General features: G+C 44.0%; 1 protein-coding gene across 4 annotated transcripts in view; it reads left to right on the forward strand.

The window, feature by feature from the left end:
* LOC111865309 (AMP deaminase 2) overlaps positions 1-17,791 on the forward strand; it is a 117,909-nt gene that overhangs the window by 50,567 nt on the left and 49,551 nt on the right. For all 4 annotated transcript variants that reach the window (XM_023853213.2, XM_023853215.2, XM_023853214.1 and 1 more), the window contains one exon: positions 7,232-7,382. In XM_023853213.2, the coding sequence (XP_023708981.1) occupies positions 7,232-7,382 (151 nt within the window). The remainder of the gene's footprint in view (positions 1-7,231; positions 7,383-17,791) is intronic.

Genomic DNA, 17,791 nt, shown 5'->3' on the forward strand with positions numbered 1-17,791 from the left:
ATAAATATTTTTGTCCCAGTAGAATAAATTCTTGAATGCGTATAGAAGGCGTGAAGTTAGAGCACCATACATTCGCGGACATCAGTACTAGACACACCTAAATGATGGGTAATTATTGCAGTACACAGTGAACAGGGTCTTGTTGACCGTTGCGAAGAGAGGAATGTTTTCCCAAAGTCTCTGCCGACTAGCTGATGGTAGTGATTTAGAAACCTCCACTGTCTCTTGTTTAACTTGTTCTTAAGTAAGAACGTAAAAACACAAAACTCCGTGGCCTGTAGTCCGCAAGCGAACTATACCGACCGAGCGACCGCCGCTTGTCGGCGAAGTTAATGCCAACTTTTGCAGATAGAGGGTGTCACGTTTTCAGCACAACGAATTCCCATGGCCGTTAATCTCGGGTTTCTAGACCGGAGCCGCTATTTCCTTGAAATAGACCTTCAATTATCCTCATAAGGCTGAGTGGACCCCCAGACCCACTACTACTCAGAACATCTGGTAGCGTCGGGAATCGAACCCGAAACCTCTGGATCTGTAGCCAGGAACTCTGACCAGTAGACCACAGAAGCGGTCAAGTAAGAAGGTAAACTGTTTTAAATTAGAGCCTTCATAACAAACAATTGAAGAGGATGAAGTGGTTGATTGAATAGAATGCGATCGTATACTGTATATCTTCACTTCTGTGTGTAGCAGAGGATTGCCAGGAATACGGGCGCTATTGTGGGTCGAATACGAACCGTCATTAGGCAAAACACTGTCACATCCTCCTCTCAGCTTCGCCTTACATGTAGGGTCGTTAAATAAAACTAAAGACACATCAGACACTATGTAGACTTCACTGTGGAAGCAAGTGTTTCCATTGATTTTTCTTGAAATAAATGACCAGAATGATGAAGAAATTAGTGCAGCCAAAATCGTTCCAAAACTTTTTATAGTGGATCTCGGAATTAAGTAGCCTTTCTAAAATTTGGTCACTACTTTTGCCTTGAAAGGGTGTCAGAAAACAAAACTTGTGTGTTCGGAATGTCTCTTGTACATTTATACAGAGTGCTTTTCTAGTATGATGTCACAATACTTTGGCTATATTTCTTTTCGTAGGCTGGCGACGTGTTTTAAAATATTACTTGACAATCGTACTCGACATAAAGTATAGTCATAAAACAACTTTATTGTGACATGAATGCTCAAAGCCAGAATCCTGGGGCGAGAACAAACATTCATTGCTAGGCTTCAATAAAAAGTCATCTGTTGCTTAGTAACGGCAGATAAATAACGCTTCATCGCGACAACGGCCGGTAAACATGTCAACAGAACCTGGGCCATCGCTAGACAATCGTCCATAACGACAGAGGAACTGTTGGGGTCGGTGTCGAGGCTGTATTAGGAGAACCGAAACGAAGAACCTGCGGGCGGTAACCCCAGACTCAGTGAGAGAGACCATTCTTCTCCAACTACGCAACACCCGATCGATCGTTCGTTGCAGCTCTGCGCAGCTCCGAACAGCATCAGCAGCAATCACCTGAGCACCAACACCAACAGTCTTCGGTGCACCATAGACCGCAGGTCCGTCAGTATAGGGAGAACATGTAAATATTGTCACGTGTATCGGGTGACAGACGTGGGTTTGGATTGGTAATTGGATTTATTAACAATCTACAGGTCGTAACTACAAATAATTATTACACTCTTGCTGATTTACACAATTTACAATGACTCCACACTAATCTCTTCAGTCTATTTCCACTAGCGTTCACTACCCGCTTCCTGGCAACGGATTTATAACACGGGAACTATAAAAGTCTCACTAAATTACACGCTCCCAATCCCACTGCACTATAGCACACATAAATTCTTCAAATCACACTTTTAAGTCTTCACAGGTCGACAGACTTTTCGTTGCTGTCTCCTACCCAGACCTCAGAACTCAGAACTGAACCATAGCGCCGTTTGTTCTCAAGGTAACTCCTTCGCACGAACCCCACGACTTGAACTGTTGGACTTTTTTAAATTTAGTCGGCCACTCCTTGGCCTATTGTACCAGCCCCCGATGATAGATGATGAATGTGGAGCATTCGGTGGAATGATAAATGCCAGGGGAAACCAAAGTACTCGGAAGAAACCTGCCCCAGTGCTATGTTCACCGCAAACCCCATATGGCCTGAACTGGGCTCAAACCCTGGCCACCACGGTGGGAAGCTAGTGACTAATCGCTTGAGCTATGGCACGGCCACCGAAACGTCTCTTTGTATATGTGAAAGCGGGTCTTGAGCTGTGGTAACACGCTGCCATGGCTACAGTAGCATGAGCGGGGGTTGAAATCTGGGCCATATGCCGAGTCTGACTTTAATATTGTCATGATTTTGGGGTGACTATAGACGGGGTTCGGATTGGTGGTTGGATTTTTTGACCACTTTACACACCACTCGAGACTACTAGTAATTACAGCGCTATCGCTGATTTCCACACTTTACAAATCACTACACGCCAAATCTTCTCCAGCCTACAGTGTCTTCACTAGACATTGCTTGGTAACAGCTCTCAACAGTAGAGAATCTTCTGCTTCTGTGTTCACATCGTTACCGTCCGGCGAATATCCCACAACTGAACTGTCAACTTAAATTACAACGCCATCTCTTCTCAACCTCCTTTGCAGAGCTCAACTCTCAACCAACTGGGTCGCCCCAGTTGTCTTCCTTATAACCACTTTGCATGGGCCGAGTAGAGAACACCGTTTCCCACAGTAACTGTATTATTGCGTGCGTATTCGTTGCCGCGGGAACGTGTTTATCCATCCGTTGCCTAGAAACGGTCGTTTATTTGCCTATCTCGCAGTCATTGCATAGCAACGGCTGTGAAGGTAAAAAGGTAAAGTTGTACCTGTGCTTAACTAATTAAAACACTACACCATGAAGGCGAATGGGGGAATGGATACATTAATCCGCATTTTATTGACCTCGACACTAGCTGGAGGTGAGTGGTCAGCTTCACACACCGGCCGTTTTACCACCGGGTAAAGAGCCCCCGGAACCCATTGGATAGGAGGTTGGGTGAACCCCAGGGCCGGTCTGGACGACATGAAGAAGAGAAAATTCTTGACTCTACCGAGACTCGAACTCCGACCTCTCGGTCGTCCAGCCCGTAGCCAGTCGCTATACTGACTGCGTTATCCCGACTCCTTAGCAACGGCTGCACATGCTACAATATGCTCTTGGGTTGTTTTCATATGCTTGCTTATCTGCTAGAGGTTATAATTACGAAAAGTTTCATAATTCTGTTATCGGCTTCCTTCGATGAAGTTGTGAGTGAGAGGGAGCACCTGCAGAGGTGTATCACAATTCATTCGAAAGATAACTTCGCCCGGATATAGGGGGGAGTAACAGTTTTGCGATCAGATGTAGGGAAGCTGTGACGTTGCCCTATTTCTGGTTACCAGTGCTTAGTGTTAAAACCTACGAACCAGTTTTGCTTCGTTGAATAAATTTAGGCCCACATAGTAGGACACTTAAGGCGCGTCCACATTACTCGTGCTCGTGCTCCCGCTCGCCAGGCTTGTGCTCGTCGGGAGACTCGTCTGGCTTTTACTTGTGCTCGTAAATCTTCGTCCACACTACTTCAGTTGCTCGCCAGGCTTCGGTGCTTGAGGATCCGTATATTTACTCGTAGTGTGTATAGGCTGTAGTCGTATTTTAATTTATTGGCTATAGTTTTTAAATTAAAAATTTATAATTTGCTTGTCTCGTGACTTGTCATATCGTCCACATTACTTGCGAGCATAGCGAGTCACACGAGCACGAGCACGAGTAATGTGGACGCGCCTTAAGAAGTGAGCAGTGTTTTCTTACGTTGTTGGTCCTGTCGTTTTATTCTGCGAATGATGGCAATAGATATTGATATGAATATGAAAAATGTAGTTAGTGTTTATAGGTTCTGAACTTCTCATTACGATAGTTATGAGATATAACGCCGTGTAGTCCATTGAAAGTCGGTAGACGTTTCGGCTTTGCACCCCAGAAAATATTACTCCTCTAGTTAGCAACTGTCATCGAATATGAATTGCTTTCAAGTTGGAAGGTTTTTTTTTTGTATCTGAATCGGACGCCTAGATGTTTATGTTATACGCATTCCTCACATACCTGTACCTAGTTGTAGATTGTGGATATTCTCGGACTTGCTACTCAATACGTTCATGTAAACTGGTCTAAGTCCAAAAATCTTGTGTGGCTTTCATTATAACGTGGTGCGAGTAGGGTTACGTTCCTGGAGCCCAAGGACCATACCAATTTTCGGTATTTTTACCCCTAGTACGCTATAATTTTGTATTATAAAATCAATTAATCGACATCATCTAATGTAGTAGTAAACTCTTATTAAAATAATTAAGTGTAACCGTACGTCCCTCGCCGAAATTATTTAATTAAGGATATGACGAATTTATGCATTGTTTCACACCCTGAGAAACGCTCCTCCGGCGAGATACCATCCCGGAGCCCTCTAGTTGTTAGTCAACTGTTGTCTTCCTTAGGCAACGTCTACACGAGCGCACAAAATGCTTCCGTTGTAACGAACATACTTTGTTGAGGACGTTGCTGAGGACACCACACAGTTGCAGAATGCGGTGCGCAGTTTTTTGTCTGCAATGGAGCCAGAAGAAAGCGTAGCATTCGCCTCTCTTGTTTATTTCTACAACGGACGTCACGACATTCGTTACAACGGACGCATTTTGAGCGTTCGTGTAGACGCTGCCTTAGGCTTAGGGTGTCACTCTTTTCCCTAACGTCGCCAGTTTGCTCCTAGTGTCATAAACCCATCGGCTGACATTGTGCGAGACCGGCCAGAGGGGGTCTTGGGTTCCCTGCTCGTGTGCCTTGAAGACTTAAAAATGTTTATGATGGGCATCTCAAAAAAAAAAAATACAAATTTAGGACAGATGCAGGGCTCCACCCTTGGATTTCTCTTGTTATTTTCTTGTTTTGTTTTATGCCCACTGGGGAACTTGTAAAGAGAGGGCAGTTGGTTATAGGGAGCGGAGGTGGACAGTTGAAATGTAGACAGAGAACAGAGAAGTGTTTTACAGTAGGGGTAGCGAGTAGGATGGACGGAGCGGCTAATGTAAAGATTGATCACTGTGCGAAATTTTAAATTAAGACTGCAATACACGGTGTGTTCTGGAGACCCCGTAATTCATGAACCCCGAAGTGTGTTCCAGTCCCAAATCCGAAGCACCCGTATCCCTGAGATAAAGAACTCATCTCGAGCAACAGTCGTGGCAGCTGTAAGTCGGCGGGCGGCTATATAAGTTACTTACGAGAATCTAACGGCAATGATTCTGAAGATTTTTATCCTCTGGGATGTAAGACCGTATACGTCGTAGTCAGGTGAAAGTCAATAGACATTCCAGAAGAGTACATCTGTCTGCTGCCTACCTCATGCCCATGTCTTGCTTTGCGTTCTCATAACCCTGAAGACGGACATGACGTATTCTTCCGATGTCATTTTACTTTCTCCTTACTGCATAGCGTTACATCCCAAAAGGCAGTGCTCCTGAAGTAGGTTAATATTGTCATGTGTTAATGACTAGACACGGAGTTCGGATTGATAATTAGATTTATTGGAAGTTTATAACTCGTAACTACAAATGGTCATAACAGTCTTGCTGATTTATACTCTCTGTGAATAACTAGAAGTTCAGCACACACAGAATCTTCTGTTTGTTATCCTGTCGTCACTACTTGTTGCTAGGTAGTTTCTAACAGTGGAGCTTCCTCACCGCTGACCACGAACTGTCATTGCTGAGTTCCAGCTCATGATAGACCAACTGCCGACTCCGACCTCTACCTGGCTACTTTGCTCGTTGGTCTTCGCTATATAGCCTCGGGCAGGACCACACAGAAAACACTGCTTCCAACAGTTCGCCTATTCTTGTGTGTTGATTCGTTGTTGCGTAACATGTTTACCGTGCCACTACTTAACAGTGCCCACCTTTCCTCTACTACTCTTTTGACCTTCATGTCACGTCTTCTTCGCGGCTTCTCGTCCCGAGTAGCCAGCCTACAGGCCTACCGTCATTTCTTCTTCTCCTCCGAGGGGACGTGCCTTTGATGTCTGTGATCGGCATCGTGAACAGCACCTCCACCTTATGCTGGCTTCGAAGCCTTTTCTTCCGGCCTCAACGGCGTTCAACCTTCATTGCTCATGTGTTGGGTCTTGCGCTGCTGTTCCCCAACTGATCCCTCCTTGAGGCTGTACAAGTTGTCTGTCTGGTAGAGCAGATCATGCCCTAACTTATGTAGCTCATGTTACAATGACTGCCAAGTCATTTGAATGGTCGTACGCTTGACCGCCGCCAAGCTTAAGCCTGTTATATTTTCTATATCGGGATCAAAGTCAAAGTCACATTGTGACTGACAAGATATTTATTACTCTTTGACAGTTACGACCTTGTTTTTGTGGGGCGCCCTCTCTGACGAAAGGACGGGTTTGTCTTTTGTATCTGCTACTGGCCCTTGCAGCGCAGTCTTTATCGGGTCCGAGTCCATATGGACTCGTGACCATATTTTACTGTCTCAGATTTGAGACTCTCCTTTTTTTGTCGCCTTCTAATACGACTCGCAGGGTCACGGTGGAGGTATTGGACCCCGCCTCCACACTGGTATATGTCGGGATGACAGCCCTCATTGTATGGCCTCGGCACCGACAGCACAGAAAACACCGCTTCCAGCATTTCTTCTAGTGCTGGCTGTCGTTTTTATCCGCGCAGACCGCACAAAAAAAAACACCATTCCTCTCTTACGTTCCAATTTTTGTTATGCTGATGAGTTGTTTATTGTGCTGTAACCTAGTAAAGGGCATGTACTGTCTTCGCTCGCTTGGAAACAGGGATCGTGGGTTCGAATCCCACTCAGGGCATGGATGTTTAGTTTGTATGTGTGCGTCTTTCTGTTTGTATACAGGTAGAGGCCTTGCGACGAGCTGATCACTCGCCCAAGGAGTCCTACCGAATGTGTAAGATCTAGAAAAACCGGAGAAGTTCATGGAGAAAGGCCTAGGCCCACTGGGGCTGTAGTGCCAAGGGGAAAAAAAAACCTAGTAACCGCCCTCCCTTCCGTTGTAATATCAAAATATGAAAGTGTAGAACTCTCCATTATGCGTTTATTTCGTATTTTTTTTAAACGCAGCACAAGACAGGAGTACGACAGGACATTGCATTAGCTGTTTACTTTCTGTACCACAGGGTGGCCAAAGATCTCGAGGACCGGCGGAGCCATTACGAGCCGTCGGTCGGAGCGGTCCCGGACGAGGCGGAACACTCCTTCAAACTAGAGGAGCACGACTTCGTACCCCACTTCCAACGTGTCTCCGTCAGTGGCGAAGATACCAGCGGGGTGAGTAGCGATGTGCTCTGTGGTTTTCGAAATAGAGAAGCTATTGGGAGAGGTGTTTTCTGTGCGGTTTATGCCGAGGAGTTGTAAGCAGGGTAAGTCGTAGTGTTTAGGTAGTTGGGAGACAGTCGCCGGCCAGTAAGCTACGGCATTGGAAGCCGTTACCAGACGACAACCGATCAAGTAACAGCAGACTGAGAAATCTTAGTGCGCCCTGCAATGAATTGTCAGAGTGTCTTCACAAGAACACTCCACTGATCCCTATCCTAAGCCAGATCAATCCAGTCCATACCACCCCATTCTGTTTCTCTTAGTTCCATATTGATATTATCCAGGCACCTACGTCTTAGTCTTCCCAGTGACCTCTTTGCTTCCGGCTTTCACACCAATATACAGATATATGCATTCATCTTCTCCCCATTCATGCTACATACCTTGCCCATCTCAACCTTGATTAGAGCATTCTAATTATACTTCACGAAGAATACAATTTATGACGCTCCTCATCATGCAGTTTTCTCCAACCTTCTATCACTTCAGCCAAATTTGGTCCAAATATTCTCAAAGACCCTCAGTCTATGTGCATCCTCCCATGTGATGGACCAAGTTCCACGCCCATACAGAACCACAGACAAAATCATAGTTTTGTGTATTCTAGTGTTTACTTTTTCAGACAGCAAACGAGACAAAAGTTTCGGGACTGAGTGGAGGGGAAGCATTACCCAAATTCAATCTCTTACTTTCCTCCGGAATCATTATAAAACCTTACATGTGGTTTTAGGGCCTTCTAGTTTTCATAAAGTTCGAAATGACGAAAGTATGCTGTCACGAAAAAGACCGACGCAAGGAACGCAAATGGTTACTGTGTTCTACGACACGGTTGGTACCTGGCCAGTTTTGTTTTGCAAGAAAACAGTCGGAGTTCTTAAAAACAATTATTAGGATAATTTATATCTGAAAGGTACATTATTTGATTAGAATATATATTTTGCTAAGTTCGAAAGTAACTGAAAGTATGAAAATTTACTATGTCCTTGCTGTATCTGTGGAATGACCGAAGTGAACTGGTAAAAATGTTTATTTACTTGTTTGGCGGTATTGACTGGAAGTTTATATTAGATTTAATGGTTTCATTGCAATGAAGATTCATACTGTGGTGTTCTAACGACCGGCAGCCCGGTACCAAAGTAAATCCATCTTCAGGGTGACAGATGGAGGCTGTATATTCCTCCATACATATTGTGCTCCCCGTCAGACTACACGATGCCATAATGGAGAATGTGATGGCATTAATTACTGTTTCCTTGAATAAAATAATGAAAATGCCCCGTGAACAGTGAGTTCATAAAGAGTTCTCGCTTCTGAGATATAACGCCGCGTAGTCCGTTTAAAAATCAGCCGACGTTTCGGACGAACATGTCGCTTCCATCTTCATTGTCGAAGAATAAGCCATGCAAGAAACCAACATGAAGCAGGTAACAAGTAGAGCTAACGTTCGGCTTTCAGCGGCCTACACGGCGTCATATCGCAGAAGATAGAATTTTTCGTAGCCACCTCCTTGAGAATTTCAATTCCTGCAGGTAATTAAAATCTCCCTCTTTAGTTCTGTAATTCCTTGTTCGCAGATTTCTCTCTTACGCCGAAAATTGTTATTTGAATATCCTGACTGCAACTTTCCTAAACTCTCCTTCAACGGGATGTTTCTTATGGACTAATTTTCCATCCCTTCCTCCGCCTGACTTCCGAATTCTGCCTGCTGACTGCCTTCTGCAGTCTCTTTCTATAACATTATATAACATCCAGACCTGTTACAGTGTCTTTCTGGAAAGGGGGCCAGAGCTCCGCCTTCGAGGTCGATATTACCAATTTTTCCATTGGTGACAGGACTTCTGGTACAAGGCTGTGACTTAATTAAACACTTCACTTTATCTGGAGTTCCAAGGAAGAGTGGCGCCTTCCTGACAAAGATACCTTACAAAAGACATACAGTTCAGAATGTGGGGGTGGGGTCTTGGAAGCTACTCACAATTAAGGCTTTCCCTTGACCATTAACTTTGATTAAGAAATCGGCATAGAGTGCGGTCACATTTTATGCGAGGATGTGTTCCTGGAGACCTCGCACAATTCAAGACAAAATTCTGGCCGATTTTTTTTGGTGGTGGGGGGAATTCGTATTATTTCAAACTTTCCGCACAAAGTAAGATTTTATTAATATATATTGCAATATTTTAATTACCGAAAAATACGACCACACTGTATTTGCAATAGACTTTAATGCCTAGCATTTGGTGAAGTACCCCTAACAGCAGTGCTTCCGGTTTCAGCACCTGCATTGCTGTTAATGTTAAGGGAGTGCCGGATAGAAACTTGCATATGTGTGGGAAGACATATTGCCGTGACGCAAAATCGGTTTGACCTGTGGAATATTTAGTTGTTCCTGCGTTAGGCGTCCCGAAGATTGAAGGGAAGATGCTTGAGAGACAAATTTGTAATGATGTCGAGCCGAACACTTGATATAGAAGAAAACAGACGAGGATAATTTTGGCATCTAATGTTTCGGTCTCCGAAACTCAGAACCGTTGTGATCGTCCAAGTAGGTGTTTTTTATTGCTAGTGGGGTGGGACTAAGTCCCTTGTACTGCGGCCACTTCTGGCCTATTGTACTAGCCCCAGATGATAGGTGAGGGTGATTGTGGAGCAATTGGTGGAATGAAGATTGGCAGGGGAAACCGAAGTACTCGGAGAAAACCTGCTCCAGCGCCACTTTGTCCACCACAAATCCCACTTGACCCGACCCGGGATCGAACCCGGGCCGCCGCGGTGGGAAGCCAGTGACTAACCGCAAGAGCTATGGCGCATCCAAGTAGGTTACACTAAGAACGAATTTATCACCTAGTAGTTTCACATCATCAGTATAGACTAACAGCTAATGTGTCCCATTTAATTTCAGTCCCACCTGGTTTTCCTGGACCTTCCTAATGTCAAATTCTAAAGCAAAGTTGGAAAGCTGTGGCGTTAAAGCATCTTGTTTTAGACTATTCTGGATAGGAAAATTATCATACAAATGTTTACCTAAATGAACTTTACCATACGTTTCGTTTAAACGCATTTTCATCTGCCTAACTGGTTTCATGCATACCCCAAACTTTATCAGAATATTGTATTGTACAATACTTCCCGCCTAACTGAATCACAGGCTTTATTGAAGTCTATGAATGTCTGATGTCCTGTCTCATTGTACTCCCATTTATTCCCCGGTATTTGACGAATGCAAAAGGTCTGATCAGTAGTTGATGTGTTACGTCAAAATCCATACAGATGATCCCCCAATAGTTTCATCTACATATGGACTTAACCTTGAGAGGAGAATATTGGATGGAATGTTGTATGAAGTTGATAGCAGCGATATCCTCCGATAATTACTACAGTCAGTATTATCGACCTTCTTGTGAACTGGTACAATATTATACTCCCACTGATCAGGCAATTTTTCCGTATTTCAAATAAAATTAGTTAGGTTATGTATCTTAAAATGTAATATTTCGCCTCCTGCTAGAATAAGTTCTGCCGGAATTTGATCACTACCTGGCGATTTATATCTTTTCAACTTTGCAATAGCATCTTCAACCTCAAACTAACGGTACTGACGTCTCTGCTGTATGGATTTCTGTCTGCCTAACAGCACTGACTCTATGTACATTCAATAACTGAGAGAAGCAGTTCCTCAACCTATTCAAAATGTTGTGGGAATCTGCAAGCAGATCACCATTCTCATCCTTCGCTAAGTTACTTCTAACTTGGTAANGCTCCAGGACTGACTGACTGTGAATAGCCTTCGCTGCTCCTTATGTAGCCTTGATCGGACAATTGTCGTCTGGTGCCGTGTTGCTACGTCACGGTAGGAAGCGGTGACGCGTCACCGTGTTTGCGTATATCCTAGCAACGCTGTCCGGAGTTGTTGACTGCTGCCTAGCAACCGCGATATCCCTTGGTGACGTCACCACGGAGGGGAGTGGCGGGGCGGGAACTCGCCTATTACCGTAGTAACGCGAGCGCTACGTTACCGCCACGTACCGCTGGGGAGGTAGGGGTCAACATGTCACAATACCTTTTCAACTTTGCAATAGCATCTTCAACCTCAAACTAAGGGTACTGACGTCTCTGCTGTATGGATTTCTGTCTGCCTAACATCACTGACCCTATGTACATTCAGTAACTGAGAGAAGCAGTTCCTCAACCTATTCAAAATGTGGGAATCTGCAAGCAGATCACCATTCTCATCCTTCGCTAAGTTACTTCTAACTTGGTAACCACTCTTGAAGTCATTTATTCCTCTGTACAGGTCTCTAATGTCCTTGTTCTTACTGTTCATTGCAAGCTCATCAATTTTGTCTTTCAGATATTCCCTCTTTCATTTCCTGAAATGCCTGCTGGTTTCACGTCTTATATTGTTAAGATCATCTCCATTTTTTTTTTTTTTGCGCTTGGATCCTGTAACCACTGCCGTTTGGCTTCTTTCCTTTGGTCATAATAATTTTTGAGCGTCAATCTTCGAATCATGGCTTATGCTTCTTCCGTTAATAATAACCTAGACTCTGCATAAATTTTAATATTCACTCTAATCGTTTCTCAAACTTTATTAACATCCATCTCAGTGTGTAAGTTTGCCAAAGCTGCGAACCTGTTTGAGATTTCAGCACGATACTGCTCCTTACTGCCTACCTTGAGATTGAACCTGGTCATATGAACTGTATCAGTTATTTGTTTGCTCACTGCCAGTCTTTCCTTGAACATTGCTATCACCAGGTAGTTGTCAGTATCACAATCTGCTGAATGATAGGACATCAAGTATACTTGCATTTTGTCTCCTACCTATCAAAATATGGTCAGTTTGGTTGTGTGTCTTCCCATCAGATGTCCAAGTAAATTTATGAATGTTACGATGTGGGAATATCATACTTTTTACAATAAGGTTTTTGGGTGTGGCAAAATTTACTGCTCTTAACTCCATTATCATTACTAATTTCGCGTTAACTCTCATTCCGAATTGTCTGTTTGATAATTTCTTCCCTACATACTTTGGCATTGAAATCTCCCAAGGAACCTCGGACATGGAAGGATTCCTTGGATAAACGACTAAGCGAAATAAAATGGATATGAGATTTCGTACTTGGAATGTTAGGAGTATAGGGCAGGTTTGCTCAAGATAGTGGCGGAAGAAATCTCAAAATACAAGTTAGATGTAGTGGGAGTACAGGAGGTCAGATTGGACGGAGGTGGCACCGAACCTGAGGCCGATAAACTTTTGCTATGGAAAGGGGATGAGAATCATGAGTTGGGTACAGGTTTTTCCGTGCATAAGAGAATCATATCAGCAGTTCGTTAGTGATAGATGTCATACATAAAACTAAGAGGTCAGTGGTATGATATCATCGTTCTGAATATTCAATAGTCATTATTTCTTTTCAAAGTGTCCAGTTCTTCCTACAACCTTGCTGAATTGTCTCAGCGAATTTATTTAGTTTTGTGTCCTCTTTCGGTTTTTTTTCTCCAGATCTGGATCATCTCGTAAAGTTATTAGCTGAATCGTTTTTTGTTTTTGTTTTCATTATATATCAGTTAACACACAGAAACCTGTGTTCTGCTGATTGCTTCTCTTCCACAAACCTGATATAAAATAGGAAATTGATCCCTGTGCTTAATTAATTGAGCGCCGTGCTATGAAGACTTGTGGGGTAGTGGAAATGTAGCTCCACCATTCTCGACCTCGGCACTAGATGGAGGTGAACGGTGAGCCTCGCGCCCCGGCCTCTTTATCCCTGGGAAAGGGCACACGGTGTCCATTAGATAGGAGGCTGGGTGGGCTCCAAACCCAGTATGGACGCTATGGAGTAGAGAAAAGTATTTTGCCTCTGCCGGAAATTGAACCGTAGCCTTCCTTAGCTATACCGATTGAGATCTTGTGCTACATCATTTTGTAAATGCTAAGACATTTACTCCCCATCATGTCATTGAAAACTTCTTGCTGAAAGTATAACGATTTATCTTTTATATTGTTTAGGAACATACCAGATCACAAAGCACACCGAATACAAGTACTATCGAAGTACGTCCCCATTTCTATATGTTTAGATACCTGATCTCAATTAACTGGTTAACAGCATCATCTATTTAAGTCTTAGGATTTTTCCGAAGTTTGTTAGTGAAATTATATCATATTTAACTTATACATTTGTGGATTTTATTTAGAGAACAATGTAATGCATAATGCGCAGTTTTAATAGTTACTATTACGTCCCCCGCCAGGCTCCTGGGTTATCTAACGAGCGTCCCAACCCGTCAGTACCAAGGACTTTTCATTGGTGATGACATGACACTATGAAATTCGTTTCCATATAGTGCCGTTGTTAGGTACGTGTATGTGTGGGTATGTATACGTCCACTCTACCTTACGTAATCATGGTGAGAGGCATTGATCGTAGAAGGACCTGTAACTAATTCTTGGTAGCACATTGAGATCCACCAGCCATTGTAGCAAGTTATCGGTAAGAGAACGGAAAAAAGGACTCGTGTTTTCTAAGACTGGGTCTTAGCTGAGCTGAGGAGCGCCCTGCCAGTGATAAAGGAACTTGGCGCTAGTTAAAAGCAAGGCTGGATTTCCAGTTGGGGGGGAGGGACATAATGTTGATGCCCTGTCAGTAACAACAAGTTTAGGTTATGACAATTCTATTTTTGTTCTCGTAAAAACCTGAAAACTCCATGGCCTGTAGTCCGCAAGAGAAGTATACCGACCGAGCGACTGCCGCATGTCGGCGAAGTTAGTGCCAACTTTAGTGGATAGATGGTGTCGCGTGGTCAGCGCAACGGATCCCCGAGGGCGTTAATCTCGGTTTTCTAAACCGATTTTTTTCTTATAATAATAACTAAAACACAACATAACTTTTCGTGAATTTAGAGAAGGGAATGTCACGGTGAAGCCCGCGGATTCTATTTGTGTTTTATGGAGGCCTGGGTGCGACAGCCCTCTCGCTTCCCCTTAAGTTCGCCCCTGGTAATAGTAAAGTTGTCCCTGTGCTTAACTAATTAAGCACTGCGCCATGAAGACGTAGGGGGGAATGAATGTACGAGTTTAGTCTCACGTTTTCTTGGCCTTGGCACTAGTTGGAGGTGAGTGGTCGGCTTCACGCCCCGGTCGCTTTACCCGCGAGGAAAGAGCCCATGGTACGCATTGGAGAGGAGGTTTGGTGGACCCGAGAGCCGGTCTGGACGACATGGAGAGTTGAAAATTCTTGCCTCCACCAGGATTTTAACTCGACCCCTCGGTCGTATAGCCCGTAGCCAATCGCTATACAAATCCCGCCCTGGTAAGGAGAAAGTATGTTGTTCCAATTGAATGTTAAAGAAGCGGCTCATTACTTAAGTAGCCGCGGACTTCAGAAATCCGAAGTGGCTTGCACGATTTCAAGGACAGCACTGTAAGCTCTCGGTAAGGATTCAATAAAGCAATTTAATTGTTACCTGCTTGGGACTGGAAAAATCAATAAGTGGTAGCCATATAACAACCGCTTCAGCACCACCAGCGGAGTAGAAAGAATGACGCAGCGGCGTTTAAGGGAGATCTGTGACTCAACTGGTCATCCGACGTCGCAGTCCAGTGGGTAACACTCTGCTTCGTATGCGGGACGTTCTGGGTTCAAATGCCAGAACCTAGAATTAAGCCACGATTGCTTCCTCACACATACCATATCCTGGCGCCATTAGCTGGCAAGCTGTACCGAGTACGCGCATTCGAGGTGACTGCAAACAGAAAAGAAGTGGCAACATTTCAGTCATAAGTACAGCCTTACTGTGTTTCAGTTGGACGTAAAGTTGTTCTTGTGCTTAACCAATTAATTACTGTACTACGCCATGAAGGCGTATGGGGGAGTGGATATATACTCGTAGAACCAAAATTTTCTTGACCTCGGTACTATCTGGAGGTGAGTGGACAGCTTCACGCCTCTGTCACTTTTCCCCGGGGAAAGAGCCCAAGGTACCCATTGGACAGGAGGCTGGGTGTGCCCTATAGCTGGTCTTTACGTGTAGAAAATTCTTGATCCTACCGCGACTTGAACTCCGAACTTTAACCGCCCCCCTCTTTTGACGCTTCTTGCCCATAAGGTGGTTGCCACTTGTTACTTTGACTGCCCTACCTGGTGCTGCCTCCGTTGAAGTTGTTAGGGCGTGGCTGGTTTCGGCTTGACCGGGCTCCACCGCTTCCTCCTTCCGTTGCTGATTACGGGGGTTGGAATTTCAGGATAGAACCTGATGTTATGGGCCAGCAAACAGCTAGGTGCGGTTTGCGATTCATGATGAAGGAGGGAAGGCATGAGTGGGTGGAAGCTGGCGATGGGTTTGACTAGCCCCTGGCGATGAGTCTCTCCTCAGGTCGGCTAAGGGTCAGGCTCGGACAAGTGAGGGTGAAGCACTTCTGACCAACACAATGCACTTTGCCACTGGAACACTTTATTGTTTCTCACAGTCACTCGGAGTCTAAATCTACACTATCAGGCCTAGTCTCGGCTTCCAAGCAGCCGGTGTTGCACTTGCTCNCGTGGGGGTCGCTAATGATCTCCTGGCACTCCCACTTTTGACTAACGGCTCGTTGCGACTGCCACTGCTCGAATTCTCAAAGTGGCTTGCCGCCGTAAGTCAAATGCTCAATTTCTAAAGAAACTCATTGGGGTTCCTTGAAGTATCATTTCTGCCCTTTTCAAAACAACACCAGATGCTTGGACGCAAGAACTAACACATGTCTTTGTCCGCGCAAGTTCGGTCCATCTGCTTGTTCTGACTGTGTCTTAACCTGTTTCTTAGTAATTCTTACTGTCTACTTTATAAACTACTGAAATAAAAAGAGGGGGGGGGGAAGGATTTCAATGGCTCGGTTACAGAACCCTCGGCCGTCCAGCCCATAGCCAGTCGCTATCCCGACCCTTTCAATCGTAGGTACGTTTTAAATTTTGTGGAATTTATCCATAGGAATTGATTGCGACCGTTCGGATGGCTTAGCCTTCTTTGACCTAATTCTTTGCCCAGTTTAGGGACGACAGAAGAAAACATTGCATTGTAGAACCTGTAGGCCTGTGCATAGTTTGGCATTAAACCCGCAAGATGGAAATCAGTAGCGCATTCCATTTTGTCCAGTCCAGCTCTAAAATAAACTCTGGTGCTTCCTACGCCGGATCAGATCCTCAAGTCTAAAGCGGAATTGTTACGCAATGGACTACGAGCAATAGATACACATTACTCGTACTTGGGTGAACTAATGAACAATGCCAATATTACATATTGCTGTATTTACAATTCTCGGCAACCTAAATAGAATTTTGTTTGAAAGCTGCTGATCGCATGACGGTAAGGCGTTGTTTTGTTACTGACCCCCCCCCCCATCACACCCCCCTGCACGTACTTCATTATCCTCCGCACACGTGACTATATTTTGTTGTACCTAAATTCAAGATTCATGCCTTTGTAGGTTTTAATATGTACGTGAAGGACAGTTACGTATAAAAGCAAAACGATACAACAGTATTTCTATCAGGACGAACTATCATTAATGTATTAACAATTATAAGTGTCATTTTAAACAGGGCACTAGGCTAAGGAAAGTTTTTGTTGCATTATGTTAACACTATGATATGCTATTGTACTCATTGTTAAAAATAATTGGTCTGTGTACAGTCAGTCACACAATTGAAACCGATAATGCTCTTCATTGCAGGGAAGGGATATAGTATACATTTTGTTTTATCTTAAGTTTTACGTAAGATTGCGGGGTTTAGTTTCATTGTTCTCACTCTCGGTCAGTAGCAGCACTGTTGCAAGTACACACTGAGAACCCGGTACTCTGTATGGATTCATATAGTGAATTAGTGTTCAATATGGGTGTGTTTGCTTCATAGACTGGCAGAAGGCATTTAACCGTGTAAACTGGACCAAATTAATGCAGATCCTAAAGGAAACAGGTATCGATTGGCGTGAAAGAAGATTGATCAGCGAATTGTACATGGATCAGAAAGTTAGAGTACGACTGGACAGAGGGGAGACAGGAAGTGTGCATAGTGGAAGAGGAGTTCGAAAAGGATGCTGTTTATCACCAATTCTGTTCAACTTGTACAGCGAATGCCTTACCAAGGAAGCTCTGGATGGGCTCGGAGACTTCAAATTAGGAGGACAAATTATTCAAACTGTGAAATATGCAGATGACCTTGTGTTAATGGCTAAGGAAGAAACTGTGCTACAGGGTATGATTGATAGACTAATCGACATTTGAAGGTGCTATGGCATGGAAAGGAATGTGGAGAAAACAAAAGTAATGAAAATTTCGAGACAACCAACCCCAGTCACAATAAAGATAGACCAAAAACAAC

The sequence above is a fragment of the Cryptotermes secundus genome, unplaced genomic scaffold (genome assembly GCF_002891405.2).
Source record: "Cryptotermes secundus unplaced genomic scaffold, Csec_1.0 scaffold3651, whole genome shotgun sequence".
Classification (NCBI taxonomy): domain Eukaryota; kingdom Metazoa; phylum Arthropoda; class Insecta; order Blattodea; family Kalotermitidae; genus Cryptotermes; species Cryptotermes secundus.